Source organism: Salvelinus fontinalis, chromosome 18 (genome assembly GCF_029448725.1).
Source record: "Salvelinus fontinalis isolate EN_2023a chromosome 18, ASM2944872v1, whole genome shotgun sequence".
Classification (NCBI taxonomy): Eukaryota; Metazoa; Chordata; class Actinopteri; order Salmoniformes; family Salmonidae; genus Salvelinus; species Salvelinus fontinalis.
This window is the reverse complement of record NC_074682.1, coordinates 27808974-27822946: the sequence shown is the minus strand read 5'-3', so window position 1 is coordinate 27822946 and position 13973 is coordinate 27808974. Positions and strand designations below refer to the sequence as shown.

Sequence of the window (13973 nt, the reverse complement as noted above, 5' to 3'; positions counted from 1 at the left end):
TAAGGTTTCATAGGCTACTGTTGATTCTTTAACTTTGTGATTACCGTTTGTAAACCTATTCGTTGTTTAAATGAGTGTTTACAAACAAATACGTCTCCAATTTTACTTCTTTAATTTATACGTTCTGTTTTACAGGACAAACAATCAACGATATGCAAGCATATCAGGTAGAGGAGGTTCATTTCCATTCAAAAAAATCTTTCTCAGACATAATTTGACCTCATTCAGATTATCACTGTGGTATGTACAAACACACATTCACACATTATTTTATTTAACACTTGATCGTCCCTTGTTGTATCCCCTATTACCCAAACATTTAGTAAAAACAAAGACAAATTAAATATACATCATTTTTTATTTATTGGAAGATGATGTAAAATAATGAGCATCCTGACATGCTTCAACCTTCATCTGACTGTGATCAGTCCTTTCGGGGAAGGGCAAGGTGATGTGTCTTTTAGTATGGGGCCCAGGGCACTGATGGTGAAACGATGGACAGCGTGGAAAAAGCGAACATACAAGTAATGTTGCATAACATAAAAAATAGACTTTGAGACGTTGCTTTATCTTAAAATAAGCACTATCAGATCCACAAGGTAAGAAACAGACAGTTGAGAAGAGGCCAGTTTATACGTGGAGGTTTGGGTGTGAGTCTGTTCCTGTCACTCTCTAGCTCTCTTCCCCGTTCTCTCCGGCCCCCTTGACGAGGCGCTTGTTGCCCCTCTTCCCCCCTGGCCCACGTGGCTTGGCGAACACCTGCTTCAGAGTGTGTTCGATGGGATGGACCTCCTCATAAAGAAACTCCTCCGTCAGCCCATCCCCACCGTCAATCTCAATCTGTACACACACACACACACACACACACACCACATGCGAGAGAAAAAGGGAAGAGGGAGAAAGAAGGAACATGGTTGGAAAAGATCAGTATACATGCACACTGTGATATGACAGTCTGATATTATAAGGTACATTAAAGATGGGTAACTTGGAGGTTGTGTAATTGTTGAACCTTTTTGGCGATATCTAGATGGTAGTCTCTCTCCACCTCATCCAGTAGCGGGTTCTTACAGCTGGAGTACAACATCCGCTCCTTAATGCTACAGCTATACCCTGGCATGGAGTAGATGAACACTGAGAGAGAGAGAGAGAGAGAGAGAAGGATTATGAGAGATCCTATAACCTTTAATTGCGTATAATGTGTGTGTGTGTGTGATACTGACCCAGAGCCTCCTGTTGCTGTCCTTGGTGGGAGTGTTTGAAGATGAAGAAATGGTATCTGGGTGTGTCTGTAGGGATTCTGTAGGGAAGCTCACGAGTCTCTGTGGGGTTGGTGTGGACCAGCTCGACTGTCTCTTTCTCTGTGTCCAACTTCTGAGACACACACAAAAAATCACAATACTGAGTGTGTATACTGAGTGTGTGTGTGCTTGTGCGTACCTGCGTGTGAGCAAAAGATAGAGAATGTTTGTTGCATGTTTTGTTTGACTTTGTTTTGTATGTTTGTTACGTGAGGCCTGCTCACCAGCTGTATGTAGTTGATACGTTTCTGTTTGAGTTGCTGCAGAGCGCGTTTGGCCTCCTCCTGTAGAGGGAACACCAGGCCTGTAAGAGTCTGGTGCCTTTTGTCCAAACCAAACTCCATTGTCACCTGTAGGGGCCGACATATAGCCATAAAACCACAGTCTCTGCATAACACAAATCAATAATCTATTCCTACATAAACTATAAGGAACAAGGTACTGCAGGAGGAGAAGTTGTTATCAACTACACAAATCAATAAAGAGATGCAGGTGGAAACAGTAGAGGCCGACCAATTATGGCTGATTTCAAGTTTTCATAACAATCGGTAATCTGCATTTTTGGACACCGAATTTGGCCGATTACATTGCAATCCACGAGGAGACTGCGTTGCAGGCTGACCACCTGTTACGCGAGTGCAGCATCAAAAGGACCTTGTGGCTGCAAGGAGCCAAGGTAAGTTGCTAGCTAGCATTAAACTTATAAAAAACAATCAATCTTAACATAATCACTAGTTAACCTAGTAATATCATCAACCATGTGTAGTTAACTAGCTTGTCCTGCGTTGCATATAATCAAAGTGGTGCCTGTTAATTTACCATCTAATCACAGCCTGCTTCAACTTCGCCAAACTGGTGATGATTTAAAAAAAGCACATTCGCGAAAAAAGCACAATCGTTGCACAAATGTACCTAACCATGAACATCAATGCATTTCTTAAAATCAATACACAGAAGTATATATTTTTAAACCTGCATATGTAGTTAAAATAAGTGAGTGTTAGCAGGCAATATTAACTAGGGAAATTGTGTCACTTCTCTTGCGTTCTGTGCAACAGAGTCAGGGTATATGTAGCAGTTTGGGCCACCTGGCTCATTGTGAACTGTGTGAAGACCATTTCTTCCTAACAAAGACCGTAATTAATTTGCCAGAATTTTACATAATTATGACAACGTTGAAGGTTGTGCAATGTAACAGCACTATTTAGACTTAGGCATGCCACCCGTTCGATAAAATACGGAACGGTTCCGTATTTCACTGAAAGATTAAACGTTTTGTTTTCGAAATGATCGTTTCCGGATTTGACCATATTAATGACCTAAGGCTCGTATTTCTGTGTGTTTATTATATTATAATTAAGTCTATGATTTGATAGAGCAGTCTGACTGAGCGGTGGTAGGTAGCAGCAGGCTCTTAAGCATTCATTCAAACAGCACTTTCCTGCGTTTGCCAGCAGCTCTTCGCAATGCTTGAAGCACTGCGCTGTTTATGACTTCAAGCCTATCAACTCCCGAGATTAGGCTGGCAATACTATAGTGCCTATAAGAACATCCAATAGTCAAGGTATATGAAATACAAATGGTATAGAGAAATAGTCCTATAATTCCTATAATAACTACAACCTAAAACTTCTTAACTGGGAATATTGAAGACCACCAGCTTTCATATGTTCTCATGTTCTGAGCAAGGAACTTAAACGTTAGCTTTTTTACATGGCACATATTGCACTTTTCCTTTCTTCTCCAACACTGTGTTTTTGCATTATTTAAACCAAACATGTTTCATTATTTATTTGAGACTAAATTGATTGTATTTATGTATTATATTAAGTTAAAATAAAAGTGTTCATTCAGTATTGTTGTAATTGTCATTATTACAAATATATATATATATATATATATATATATATATAAAAATCGGCCGATTAATCGGTATCGGCTATTTTCGGTCCTCCAATAATCTGTTTTGGCATTGAAAAATCATAATCGGTAGACCTCTAGAAAACATAGTTATAAAATGTGGCTTAAAGATGAGGAGCAAGCCTCTTTTTAAAGACATCCTCCAGAGGATTTTGAACTTTTACTGTTGAAAATACAATACAGTATGCACACTAAAGGGTAGAAAAATATGTTTTGAGCTAAATAGTGTTTTTTCGACATAACTGCAAAGTTCAAGGAGTAGGGCATTCAAGGAGTTGGTCTGATGGGAAGTCGTGATGTCATCGGCCTCCCCCTTGCTTCAGGAACAATAGAGGAGCAATAGAGAACAAAAGAGGAAAGGCCCACCCCCCCACATGTGCAATGTCATGACTTACCTGGACCAACTATTGAGATGTGCCTTTTGTTAAATGAGTTGAAAAGGAGACTGGAGTGCCACTTTTAAAGGTCTTTAGTACAGAGTTGAAGATGAGAGGGCGGGACAAACCTTTGCTCGTCCTCTAGGAGTGTTGCTTAACCTTCTACGCTCATCCTGTGGGCATATAATGGACAAACAATGTTTAATCTCTTTCTCTTTTTTTTCTCTCACACACATGCACACATACTTGCACTCATTGCCTACATACACCTGAACCAGATGCTCAGACACACACACATACACACGTGAAAATACTGAGAGAAGAACCCTAGCTTACCCATACAACCTTGTCCTGGATGGCACATTACAGAGACACAAACACATATGGATGACAATATGTACTACACATCATACAAAGGTATAACAAGATACATTATCTCACATTAGTAGCCTTCATCGTATATGTTTGTAATATGCACTGAAAATAATATACTAATTGGTGGATATATAGCACAGTCACTCCCCTTTGCTTTACCTCTGTTATTTTTATTCGCTGCAGCTCCTGCTCCGCTACTGTGAGAGGTGCAGGGGAGGAGCAGGAGGACATGTGACGCAGGTACCCCTGGAAACACAGGTCTTCCTGTGGACACAGGACCCAGGAAGTGATTCGCTGAACAAGCCCAACATACTTTATTCACAAAAAGAGGGCTCCTATCCAATTTATCATACATCATCTTAACTCTTAATTTGAGTCAGTTTCCTACAGCATGAAAATAATCTTACAGCAACAGAAAATGTGAATTATTATGTGGATTATAATAATGGACATTTTTGTAGGGGTTGATACATGTTTCGTAGGGGAAATTTCAAAGTGGAAATGACAAACTTCAGAAGCCTTTTAAAATGCAAATACACAATAAGTTTTACATTTCCTGCATTGCCGGAACGTTGTCCTGCAACAGATTAAGCTCCTACATATGTAAGGAGGTAGATGAGGCCACTGAGGAAGGGCTGTGATCAGCTGTTGCCATGAGCTGTCAATCACATAGTGATTTGACTGATTGGAGGCTGATATATAGACAGAAAAGGCAACTAACTGGGTGACATCAGTCACTGACTGTAGTGTCTTCACATGATAATCTTCTGACCTCATGAGGTCAAGACCTCATTTAACCCCTCCTTCATCAACTGCTCTCTTGTGTCTAGTCTACCCAAATGGAATGTGGAACTTTGCTCTACTCTGTGGACTCTGCAGTGGTTGTTGTCAAGTAAGCATCTTAACCCCTGGCCCTGGACCTCCTGAACAGAGTAGGAACATTTGTATGCTGTGGAGTGAGTCAAATGTTCCAATATGCAGAAAATAAAGGGGGAGAAGGGAGGTTATTTCAAAGGCCGGGGATTGATAGGGTTAACCCACAAGTCAGTTAAACCAAAGTCAAATAAAAGTGTTTTGGATTTGATGATTCCAGACCACAGACCTCAACTGTGCCAAACATCTCATCCTTGATGTGGCCTCCGCCAAACTCCTTCTTTAATGTGGCACGGGTGGCAGCGTAGACCATCTTCTCCCTCACCTACAGGGGGCATAGCGGATGAGGAAAGAACACTGAACACTGGGTAGTGCACTGCATGTGCATGTTTTACAGAAAATGTGTATAAACTGTATGCATGATCGAGGCAGGTAGCCTAGCGGTTAGAGCATGGCAGGTAGCCTAGCGGTTAGAGCGTTGCAGGTAGCCTAGCGGTTAGAGCGTTGCAGGTAGCCTAGCGGTTAGAGCATTGCAGGTAGCTTAGCGGTTAGAGCGTTGTGCCAGTAAACGAAAGGCTTGCAGTCGAATACTTGAGCATACGAGGTGAAAAATCTGTCGATTTTGAGCAAGGGACTTAACAGTAATTTGCTCTAGGGGAGCTGTAACACGATGGCTGACCTTGTAAAACAACACATTTCATTGCACCTCACCGGTGTATGTGACAATAAAACACAACCGTCATTTTGTTCTGGTGATTTGTATAGTATTGCAAGCTGGCATAATGTAATTCAATGTTGACTGCAAATAGAGATGTGTGGTCTTAGTATTTACGTACTGGTGATTGATCAGGTGACCAAGCGATGAAGATCCATTCATAGCCCTGTGCATTCTGGGAGTCAAGGCGGTACAGGATGTAGCAGGGCTCCTGAGCCACCAGCAGAGGAAGGAGGAAGTGATCATAGTCCTTGTCCCAGCTCTTTGCAGGTTCTCTGTATGAGCCTAGCACCAGTTCCTCTGGAAGACGGACAGAGAAATACTCATATCAAACTCTCCTCTTTGAGCACAGTCCTCACATTTAAATAGTTGCCAGTCCCCAGTGGATCAGGTTTAGAACATCAGACAATTGGTAGATAAACAGGTACTCTTTACTCAGTCTTGGTTCTAGACTTCACATACTGTGTACATACAACACCCATACTTACCATCTCTGATGACAATTTTTGCTATTCTGATGGTCCCTCCCCTCACCCTGGACAGGAAGTCCTTCAGTTCATCCGATGCTACAATGGTATGTTAGACAAGAGAGAGACAAGGAGGGGGGGGGGGGGGGGGGGGCAGAGAGAGAGGGAGACAGAGAGATGTATAGGGAGACAGAGAGAAAGAGATAGGGAGGTGGAGAGAGATATAGAGAAAGGGAGAAAGAGAGAGCGGGGTGGGGGGTGGAGAGGGAGACAGAGAAAGGGAGGTGTAGAAACAGAGATAGAGAGAGATCAAGAGAAAGGGAGAAAGGAAGCGAGAGAGAGAGGGAGACGGGGAGAGAGAGGAGAGGAAGATGGCAAGAGAAAGAAAGAGAGAGAGAGATGGGGCAGTAAGAACTTGAGACACCGGGGAGAAAATCTGATCCCCTGACAGGCACTCACGGTATCGCCTTAAGTGACATAGACAGGGGTCACAGAGATACTGTACAGCTGATACGGAGTGAATAGAGTCTATACACAACAAGCTGATCCCAGAACAATTAATACCGGTTGGGGAAAGTTGTTCTCTTTCGAATGGACTGAACCCATAATTTGGGTTATTACACAAAGTGAGTTTCCCTCTCTTTAAGAAGATTTACTGTACGCCTCCTCTCTCTCACCATGGTTACCAAACACAGCAGAAGTCTCATAAATGATGTAGGATCAGGTGAGATAAGTGAGAGAGCGGAGATGTATGCTTCCGCCCCAAGCTCCAGTTACTCACATGCTGAAACATACGCACATAGCCATAAACTAAACACACATTCCCATAGATACAGTACATCTCATAAAAGTATAGGGTTTGAAATATCCCAACTGTTCAATACTTTTAGGAAAGTGACAAATAATGTTTCACATTATATCCCTCATATGGGAGAAAAATGAATGGTTCTATATGGGACTAAATGTTTATAAGTGTGGTATTATGTAGACTCCAATGAAGATGATTATGTGAGTAAGGTTAGAGGCTCCATAAGCGTATTCACACAGACTGCGCCCCGAGGTGTCACTCACCATCTGAATACCACGAGCTGGCATAACATTCCCGTTAAAGTAAGAATGAATTACCATCACATTACATCACATTAGATTACAGTGTTGTGTCGCAGAATGTCCCGAATTCTGTTGCAACACCAAATTCTTATAACTCAGAACGGATCGGTTGGACTACACGATTGGAGAGCTTTAACGCACAATGGCACAGCGCAAAGAGAGAGCACTGGTAATTGATAATAATCACTTTTCCACTCTACAATACAACACTAGCTATCATTCGTTCCAATGATATCATGCGCGTCTAGGCCTACCCAAGAGGACATTTACCATGGATTCCAGTCTGGTGCGACATCCTTTGGCAGTAAGATTTCTGCTTCAAAATCCTCTCCTCCAAGGTAGCCTTCTAGAGTGAGTCTCTACGTGTCCTCTATCTCTCTCTGTTGCTGCTCAGTTGGATCCTCCGTACTGGCAGCAGACAGTTCGGCCTAAACCAACTTCAGCGTAAGTGACATAAAAGCCCCAAGGCTGACTTGGGGGATTCCTAACGCGTGAAACCTGACCTGTGGCAGGTGAGTAATAACGCGGCTGTCAGTGGATATGCCACCTTAACCACTGCTCTAAAATGATTCGTGTATCAATGACAACCACTTTACAGCGCCTGACAGGAGTGGGACCTCTCCAACGACGCGCTTCTATACACCGCGACAAGTGGCAACGCAGGCGCAGTAGACACGTTATCTTTCAGAACTCCGCAGGTGAAATATACTGTCCTTGGGTCTCTATCTTTTGTTGGATGTCTGTCCCTGTGTCATCAGCAATGACATATTATCTATCACTCATGCACATCGTGAACCGGATCGGTTCAACACACACGGACGCAGCAGAGATCTCAAATTCCAGCCACCTGGTCACAGAAATGGGACACCCCGCATGAAGCTAATCCAAAAGTTTCGACACTGCACCTTTGGTAGGCTACAGACTGTAATGTAATTAGACCCCGTTTAATATGTGAGAGATAAGCACTGTTCCCCTTGACTGATAAATCTCAGATACCTTTTGATGTAAAAGCTATCTATTTCCATATCCCAGCCTAATTGTTAATTAAACATTAAATGGTAAAGTAGGCTATAGGTAGACTATAGGCTTATGATATTACACTTAGGCTTAGGTCTACAAAGCATTATGTCATAGGGGCAGGAATGGTGGGTTTTTCAATGGTCAGTACTTAAGGACCGAAACAATGGCCAGGTACAAAAACTAAGAACAAAGCTCTTTCATAAGCAATACGTCTGATTGTGAGTGTGTGTATGAGAGAAAGATAGAGACAGAAAGAGAGAGAGAGAGAGACACACACACACACACACACACACACACACAGACACACACACACACACACACACACACACACACACACACACACACATGTAGGTGGTGAGAGGAAGATGAGTGTGTACCTGTGAGGTTACCTGTGATGGGATCATCCATAATTCAGTAAGCTCCAAGGTTCTATACATTATTCAACAGAGGCCCCCTCTCTACTATACACACAGATACACTTTATGTGCACACACGAATGCACACACCAATGAAAAACACCAGAGCTTAAGGACATAAAAAGTAGACGTTAAAACATTTGAATACTTTCAGAATAAACAGTACAAAAAACACTAACATTGAATTCCCAATAAAACATGTACCAGCAGTTCAAATTTACACTTGATTGAAGTTTGCCATTGTATCAAAAAAGTTACAAGTTCATACATAACTCTCCACTTATTAACATTATGTGGAAGGTTGCTCAGAATCACAGTAAAAAAACAAGATATCTAAACAAGTTTTTGGCAGTAGTACACCTCAAGTCTTCTCTACTCTTATAAAAATGTATCTCAACTTATCTGCAGGCTACAAGCACCTGTCACAGTGGACAATAACTACTGTAATAACTAACCACAGCTCTAGTGCTCCCCTTATGTAACCTTCCCTATTTGACAAATCAATCAGTGTATAGAGTGACAGCTCTCCTCAGGGATAATCGACATTGGAATCCCTTTCACCAATGCCTTAGTGTGCATACAACTTTATCTGGAGCCATTAAGAGTCCACAGTGTTATGCATTTGCATACTCAGAGCAACATGAAAGGAAAAGGGCATGCTGGGTAATGATGATGACAGTTTCTCTGTGGCCCAACTCCTTTATCAGTCTCCTACACTGGGAAGCCAAAACACCTGCAAAAAGAGAAACAGAGAGCTTGGGGGTAGAGGTTGGCAGGGGCCAGTGAAAGACAATGTCTGAGCGTGTCTGAGTGAGTGAGTGTTTGGCTGATGAAAGTGTTTGTGTGTGTGTCTCACCATATTGGAGCAGGCACTGGCAAACATCATGTATTTAAGTTAAACTGCAGTGTGTTGATTGGTAAAGAATGCTTCCCGTCCAGAACAGCTATTTTCATCGCACTCTCTGAGGGTTAGTTAGGTTGTCATAGCTGTCGCTCTCCTCATCCTCGGAAGAGGTGAGGAGAGAAGGATCTTCTGACCAAAATGCGGAGTCCGGGAAATATGCCATCTTTATTTATTAATAACGAAAACTGATGACACGAAAACAAACACTTTCAAAACTTACAAAATAACAAAACGACGTACAACGGAACCTGAACATAAACTTACATAGACAAACGTAAACTCACGAACAGGAACGGACATCGAAACATACGAACAGCCCAACAGCTCCAAAAGTGAATATATCGAACACAAACGAAGACATCACAAGAGACAATCACCCACCAACAAACAGTGAAAATGCCCTACCTAAATATGACTCTTGATTAGAGGAAAATGCAAACCACCTGCCTCTAATCAAGAGCCATACCAGGCAAACCGAAACCAACATAGAAACAGATAACATAGACTGCCCACCCAAAACACATGCCCTGACCATAAACACATAAAAAACAACATAAAACAGGTCAGGACTGTTACAGTACCCCCCCCTCAAGATGCGCACGCCGGGCGCACAAGCACAAAGTCCAGGGGAGGGTCCGGGTGGGCAGTTGACCACGGTGGTGGTTCCGGCTCAGGACGCTGTCCCCATACCACCATAGTCACTCCCCTCTTCTGTCTACCCCCTCTAATGACCACCCTAACACTACCCTCCCCTAAATAAACAGCTAGCACCGGGACAAGGGGCAGCACCGGGACAAGGGGTAGCACCGGGACAAGGGGCAGCACTAGAACAAGGGGCAGCACCTGGATAAGGACCATCACCGGAATAAGGGGCAGCACCGGGACAAGGGGCAGCACCGGGACAAGGGGCAGCACCGGGACAAGGGGCAGCACCGGGACAAGGGGCAGCACCGGGACAAGGGGCAGCACCGGGACAAGGGGCAGCACCGGGACAAGGGGCAGCACCGGGACAAGGGGCAGCACCGGGACAAGGGGCAGCACCGGGACAAGGGGCAGCACCGGGACAAGGGGCAGCACCGGGACAAGGGGCAGCACCGGGACAAGGGGCAGCACCGGGACAAGGGGCAGCACCGGGACAAGGGGCAGATCCCAGCTGAAGGACTCTGGCAGGTCCTGTTTGGACGGCTCTGGCAGGTCCATGCAGGCTGACGGCTCTCGACGCTCATGGCAGACTGACGGCTCTCTACGCTCATGGCAGGCTGACGGCTCTCGACGCTCATGGCAGGCTGACGGCTCTCGACGCTCATGGCAGGCTGACGGCTCTCGACGCTCATGGCAGGCTGACGGCTCTCGACGCTCATGGCAGGCTGACGGCTCTCGACGCTCATGGCAGGCTGACGGCTCTGGCTGCTCATGGCTCACTGACGGCTCTGGCTGCTCATGGCTCACTGACGGCTCTGGCTGCTCATGGCTCTTTGACGGCTCTGGCTGCTCATGGCTCTCTGACGGCTCTGGCTGCTCATGGCTCTCTGACGGCTCTGGCTGCTCATGGCTCTCTGACGGCTCTGGCTGCTCATGGCTCGCTGGCGGCTCTGGCAGATCCTGTCTGGTTGGCGGCTCTGGCAGATCCTGTCTGGTTGGCGGCTCTGGCAGATCCTGTCTGGTTGGCGGCTCTGGCAGATCCTGTCTGGTTGGCGGCTCTGGCAGATCCTGTCTGGTTGGCGGCTCTGGCAGATCCTGTCTGGCTGACGGCTCTAGCGGCTCCTGTCTGGCTGACGGCTCTAGCGGCTCCTGTCTGGCGGATGGCTCTGTAGGCTCATGGCAGACGGGCGGCTTTGCAGGCTCATGGCAGACGGGCGGCTTTGCAGGCTCATGGCAGACGGATGGCTCAGACGGCGCTGGGGAGACGGATGGCTCAGATGGCGCTGGGGAGACGGATGGCTCAGATGGCGCTGGGGAGACGGATGGCTCAGATGGCGCTGGGGAGACGGATGGCTCAGATGGCGCTGGGGAGACGGATGGCTCAGATGGCGCTGGGGAGACGGATGGCTCAGATGGCGCTGGGGAGACGGATGGCTCAGATGGCGCTGGGGAGACAGATAGCTCTGTAGGGAGGAGAAGGAGAGACAGCCTGGTGCGTGGTCTAGGCACCGGCTGCGCTGGAGAGGAGGAAACAGCAGGAGAGAGAACCCGGAGAGACAGCCTGGTACGGGGGGCTGCCACCGGAGGACTGGTACATGGAGGTGGCACCGGATATACCGGACCGTGAAGGAGGACACGTGCTCTTGAGCACCGAGCCTCCCCAACCCTACCAGGTTGAATGAACCCCGTAGCCCTGCCAGTGCGGCGAGGTGGAATAGCCCGCACTGGGCTATGCAGGCGAACCGGGGACACCACCTGTAAGGCTGGTGCCATGTACACCGGCCCGAGGAGACGTACTGGAGACCAGCTACGTTGGGCCGGCTTCATGGCACCCGGCTCGATGCCCAACCTAGCCCTCCCAGTGCGGCAAGGTGGAATAGCCCGCACTGGGCTAAGCACGCGTACTGGGGACACCGTGCGCTTTACCGCATAACACGGTGTCTTACCAGTACGACGCCTTCTACCTCCACGGTAAGCACGGGGAGTTGGCTCGGGTATCCTACCCGGCTTTGCCACACTCCTCGTGTGCCCCCCCCCCAAGAAATTTTTGGGTCTTACTCACGGGCTCCCAACCGCGTCGTCGCGCTGCCTCCTCATACCAGCGCTCCTGGGCTGTGGCTGCCCTCTTCTCCTCCTTAGGACGGCGATATTCCCCTGGTTGAGCCCAAGGTCCTCTACCGTCCAATATCTCCTCCCAAGTCCAGAAATCCTTATTGCTCCGTCGAGCATTCCCATACCGCTTGGTCTCTGTATTTTGGTGGGTGATTCTGTCATAGCTGTCGCTCTCCTCATCCTCGGAAGAGGTGAGGAGAGAAGGATCTTCTGACCAAAATGCGGAGTCCGGGAAATATGCCATCTTTATTTATTAATAACGAAAACTGATGACACGAAAACAAACACTTTCAAAACTTACAAAATAACAAAACGACGTACAACGGAACCTGAACATAAACTTACATAGACAAACGTAAACTCACGAACAGGAACGGACATCGAAACATACGAACAGCCCAACAGCTCCAAAAGTGAATATATCGAACACAAACGAAGACATCACAAGAGACAATCACCCACCAACAAACAGTGAAAATGCCCTACCTAAATATGACTCTTGATTAGAGGAAAATGCAAACCACCTGCCTCTAATCAAGAGCCATACCAGGCAAACCGAAACCAACATAGAAACAGATAACATAGACTGCCCACCCAAAACACATGCCCTGACCATAAACACATAAAAAACAACATAAAACAGGTCAGGACTGTTACATAGGTGGTTATTGATGATGGATTGGGGGAAAATAGTTATACAATCCTCTGGACTTATTGGAGTTCAGATAGTAATAATATCAGCTAATTGGGTCAAATGGCAAATTTATTTGGGTGATCCTAGAATTATCTTGAGTGCGTCAGACTTGAAATTGTGTTGAGTTGTTTTGATATTAGATTTCCGTGGATCACGGAGGGATTGGTAAGACAGCCTAGTTTGCCAAGTTCTAATGTTGGGACTTGGAAGTGCTGGGCTCACCAATCATGACAAACTTTGAGTCTGGGGTGAAGCAGCAGGCCTCGAGTGAAATGTTGTTGTAGCCCTACATAACACACAGGAGAGACACATGTCAAGATGTAGCCAGTCAGAAAATAACTATGTATTTACTAGAGATAATACATGGTGTGAGCTATTTGCATATTAGTAGATATGTGTGTGAATATGTACATTAGGTCCATCAGTGCAGTGTGATAACAGTTCTCTCACTGAGAAAATGTGCAGCACAGCTCCATTGAATGCATCTAGGATGTGAATAGCGCCCCCATTGATAGAGATGAGAATCTGCTTCCCGTCTCTTCATTTCACTCACACACACAGCTGAACTGAGTTTGACAAGGAGGCGAAGGTGCCATGAACACAAGACATCAACGCAAACTGTCTTAATGACCTCACCTTATATTAAAAACAGTTAACAAAAATACATTTTACAGACATTTTCACAGTGTTACCTTGTCAAAGGAACATAGAAAACACAGTTTAATGGCCTCAGAGTTGACCCCAGCAGCAAATATCAGGCCCTCAGGATCAAAGGAGCAGACAGGCTTCCCCGAAGGATTAGTTAGACCCTGAGACAAACAAACACATATTTCAAAACCTGTTACAATATATAACTTATCTCTCTGTAATATATACTGTATATATATTATAATGGTGCTGGAGGAGATGGCTGCCGTTTTACAGGCTCCTAACCAACTGTGCTATTTTGTGTGTTTTTTCACATTTTTGTAACTTATTTTGTACATAATTTTTCTGCTACCGTTCTTATGACCGAAAAGAGCTTCTGGATATCAGAACAGCGATTAC

The 13973-nt window shown here is 45.5% G+C and overlaps 1 protein-coding gene across 2 annotated transcripts; it reads right to left on the bottom strand.

The window, feature by feature from the left end:
- Positions 1 to 205: 205 nt before the first annotated feature.
- On the bottom strand, positions 206 to 7833 carry LOC129815911 (twinfilin-2-like). Of its 2 annotated transcripts, XM_055870121.1 has the most exons (11): positions 7409 to 7833; positions 6050 to 6127; positions 5683 to 5861; positions 5076 to 5171; positions 4133 to 4237; positions 3935 to 3949; positions 3727 to 3771; positions 1526 to 1651; positions 1224 to 1374; positions 1013 to 1134; positions 206 to 840 (listed from the first exon to the last, which is right to left on the bottom strand). In XM_055870121.1, the coding sequence occupies exons 1-11, from the start codon at positions 7431 to 7433 to the stop codon at positions 673 to 675; spliced, it is 1110 nt and encodes a 369-aa protein (XP_055726096.1). In that variant the 5' UTR covers positions 7434 to 7833; the 3' UTR covers positions 206 to 672. The 2 variants fall into 2 exon arrangements, with proteins under 2 accessions (XP_055726096.1, XP_055726098.1); XM_055870123.1 differs by lacking the exon at positions 3935 to 3949.
- Positions 7834 to 13973: the final 6140 nt, after the last annotated feature.

Bases quoted from the DNA above. Each gene is read 5' to 3' on its own strand.
- LOC129815911 (XM_055870121.1), bottom strand. From the start codon at position 7,433: ATGTCGCACCAGACTGGAATCCATG. The intron at 6,128-7,408 runs GTAAATGTCCTC...ATACCATTGTAG, and splicing joins GCACCAGACTGGAATCCATG to CATCGGATGAACTGAAGGAC. The intron at 5,172-5,682 runs GTACGTAAATAC...TGCCCCCTGTAG, and splicing joins GGTCACCTGATCAATCACCA to GTGAGGGAGAAGATGGTCTA.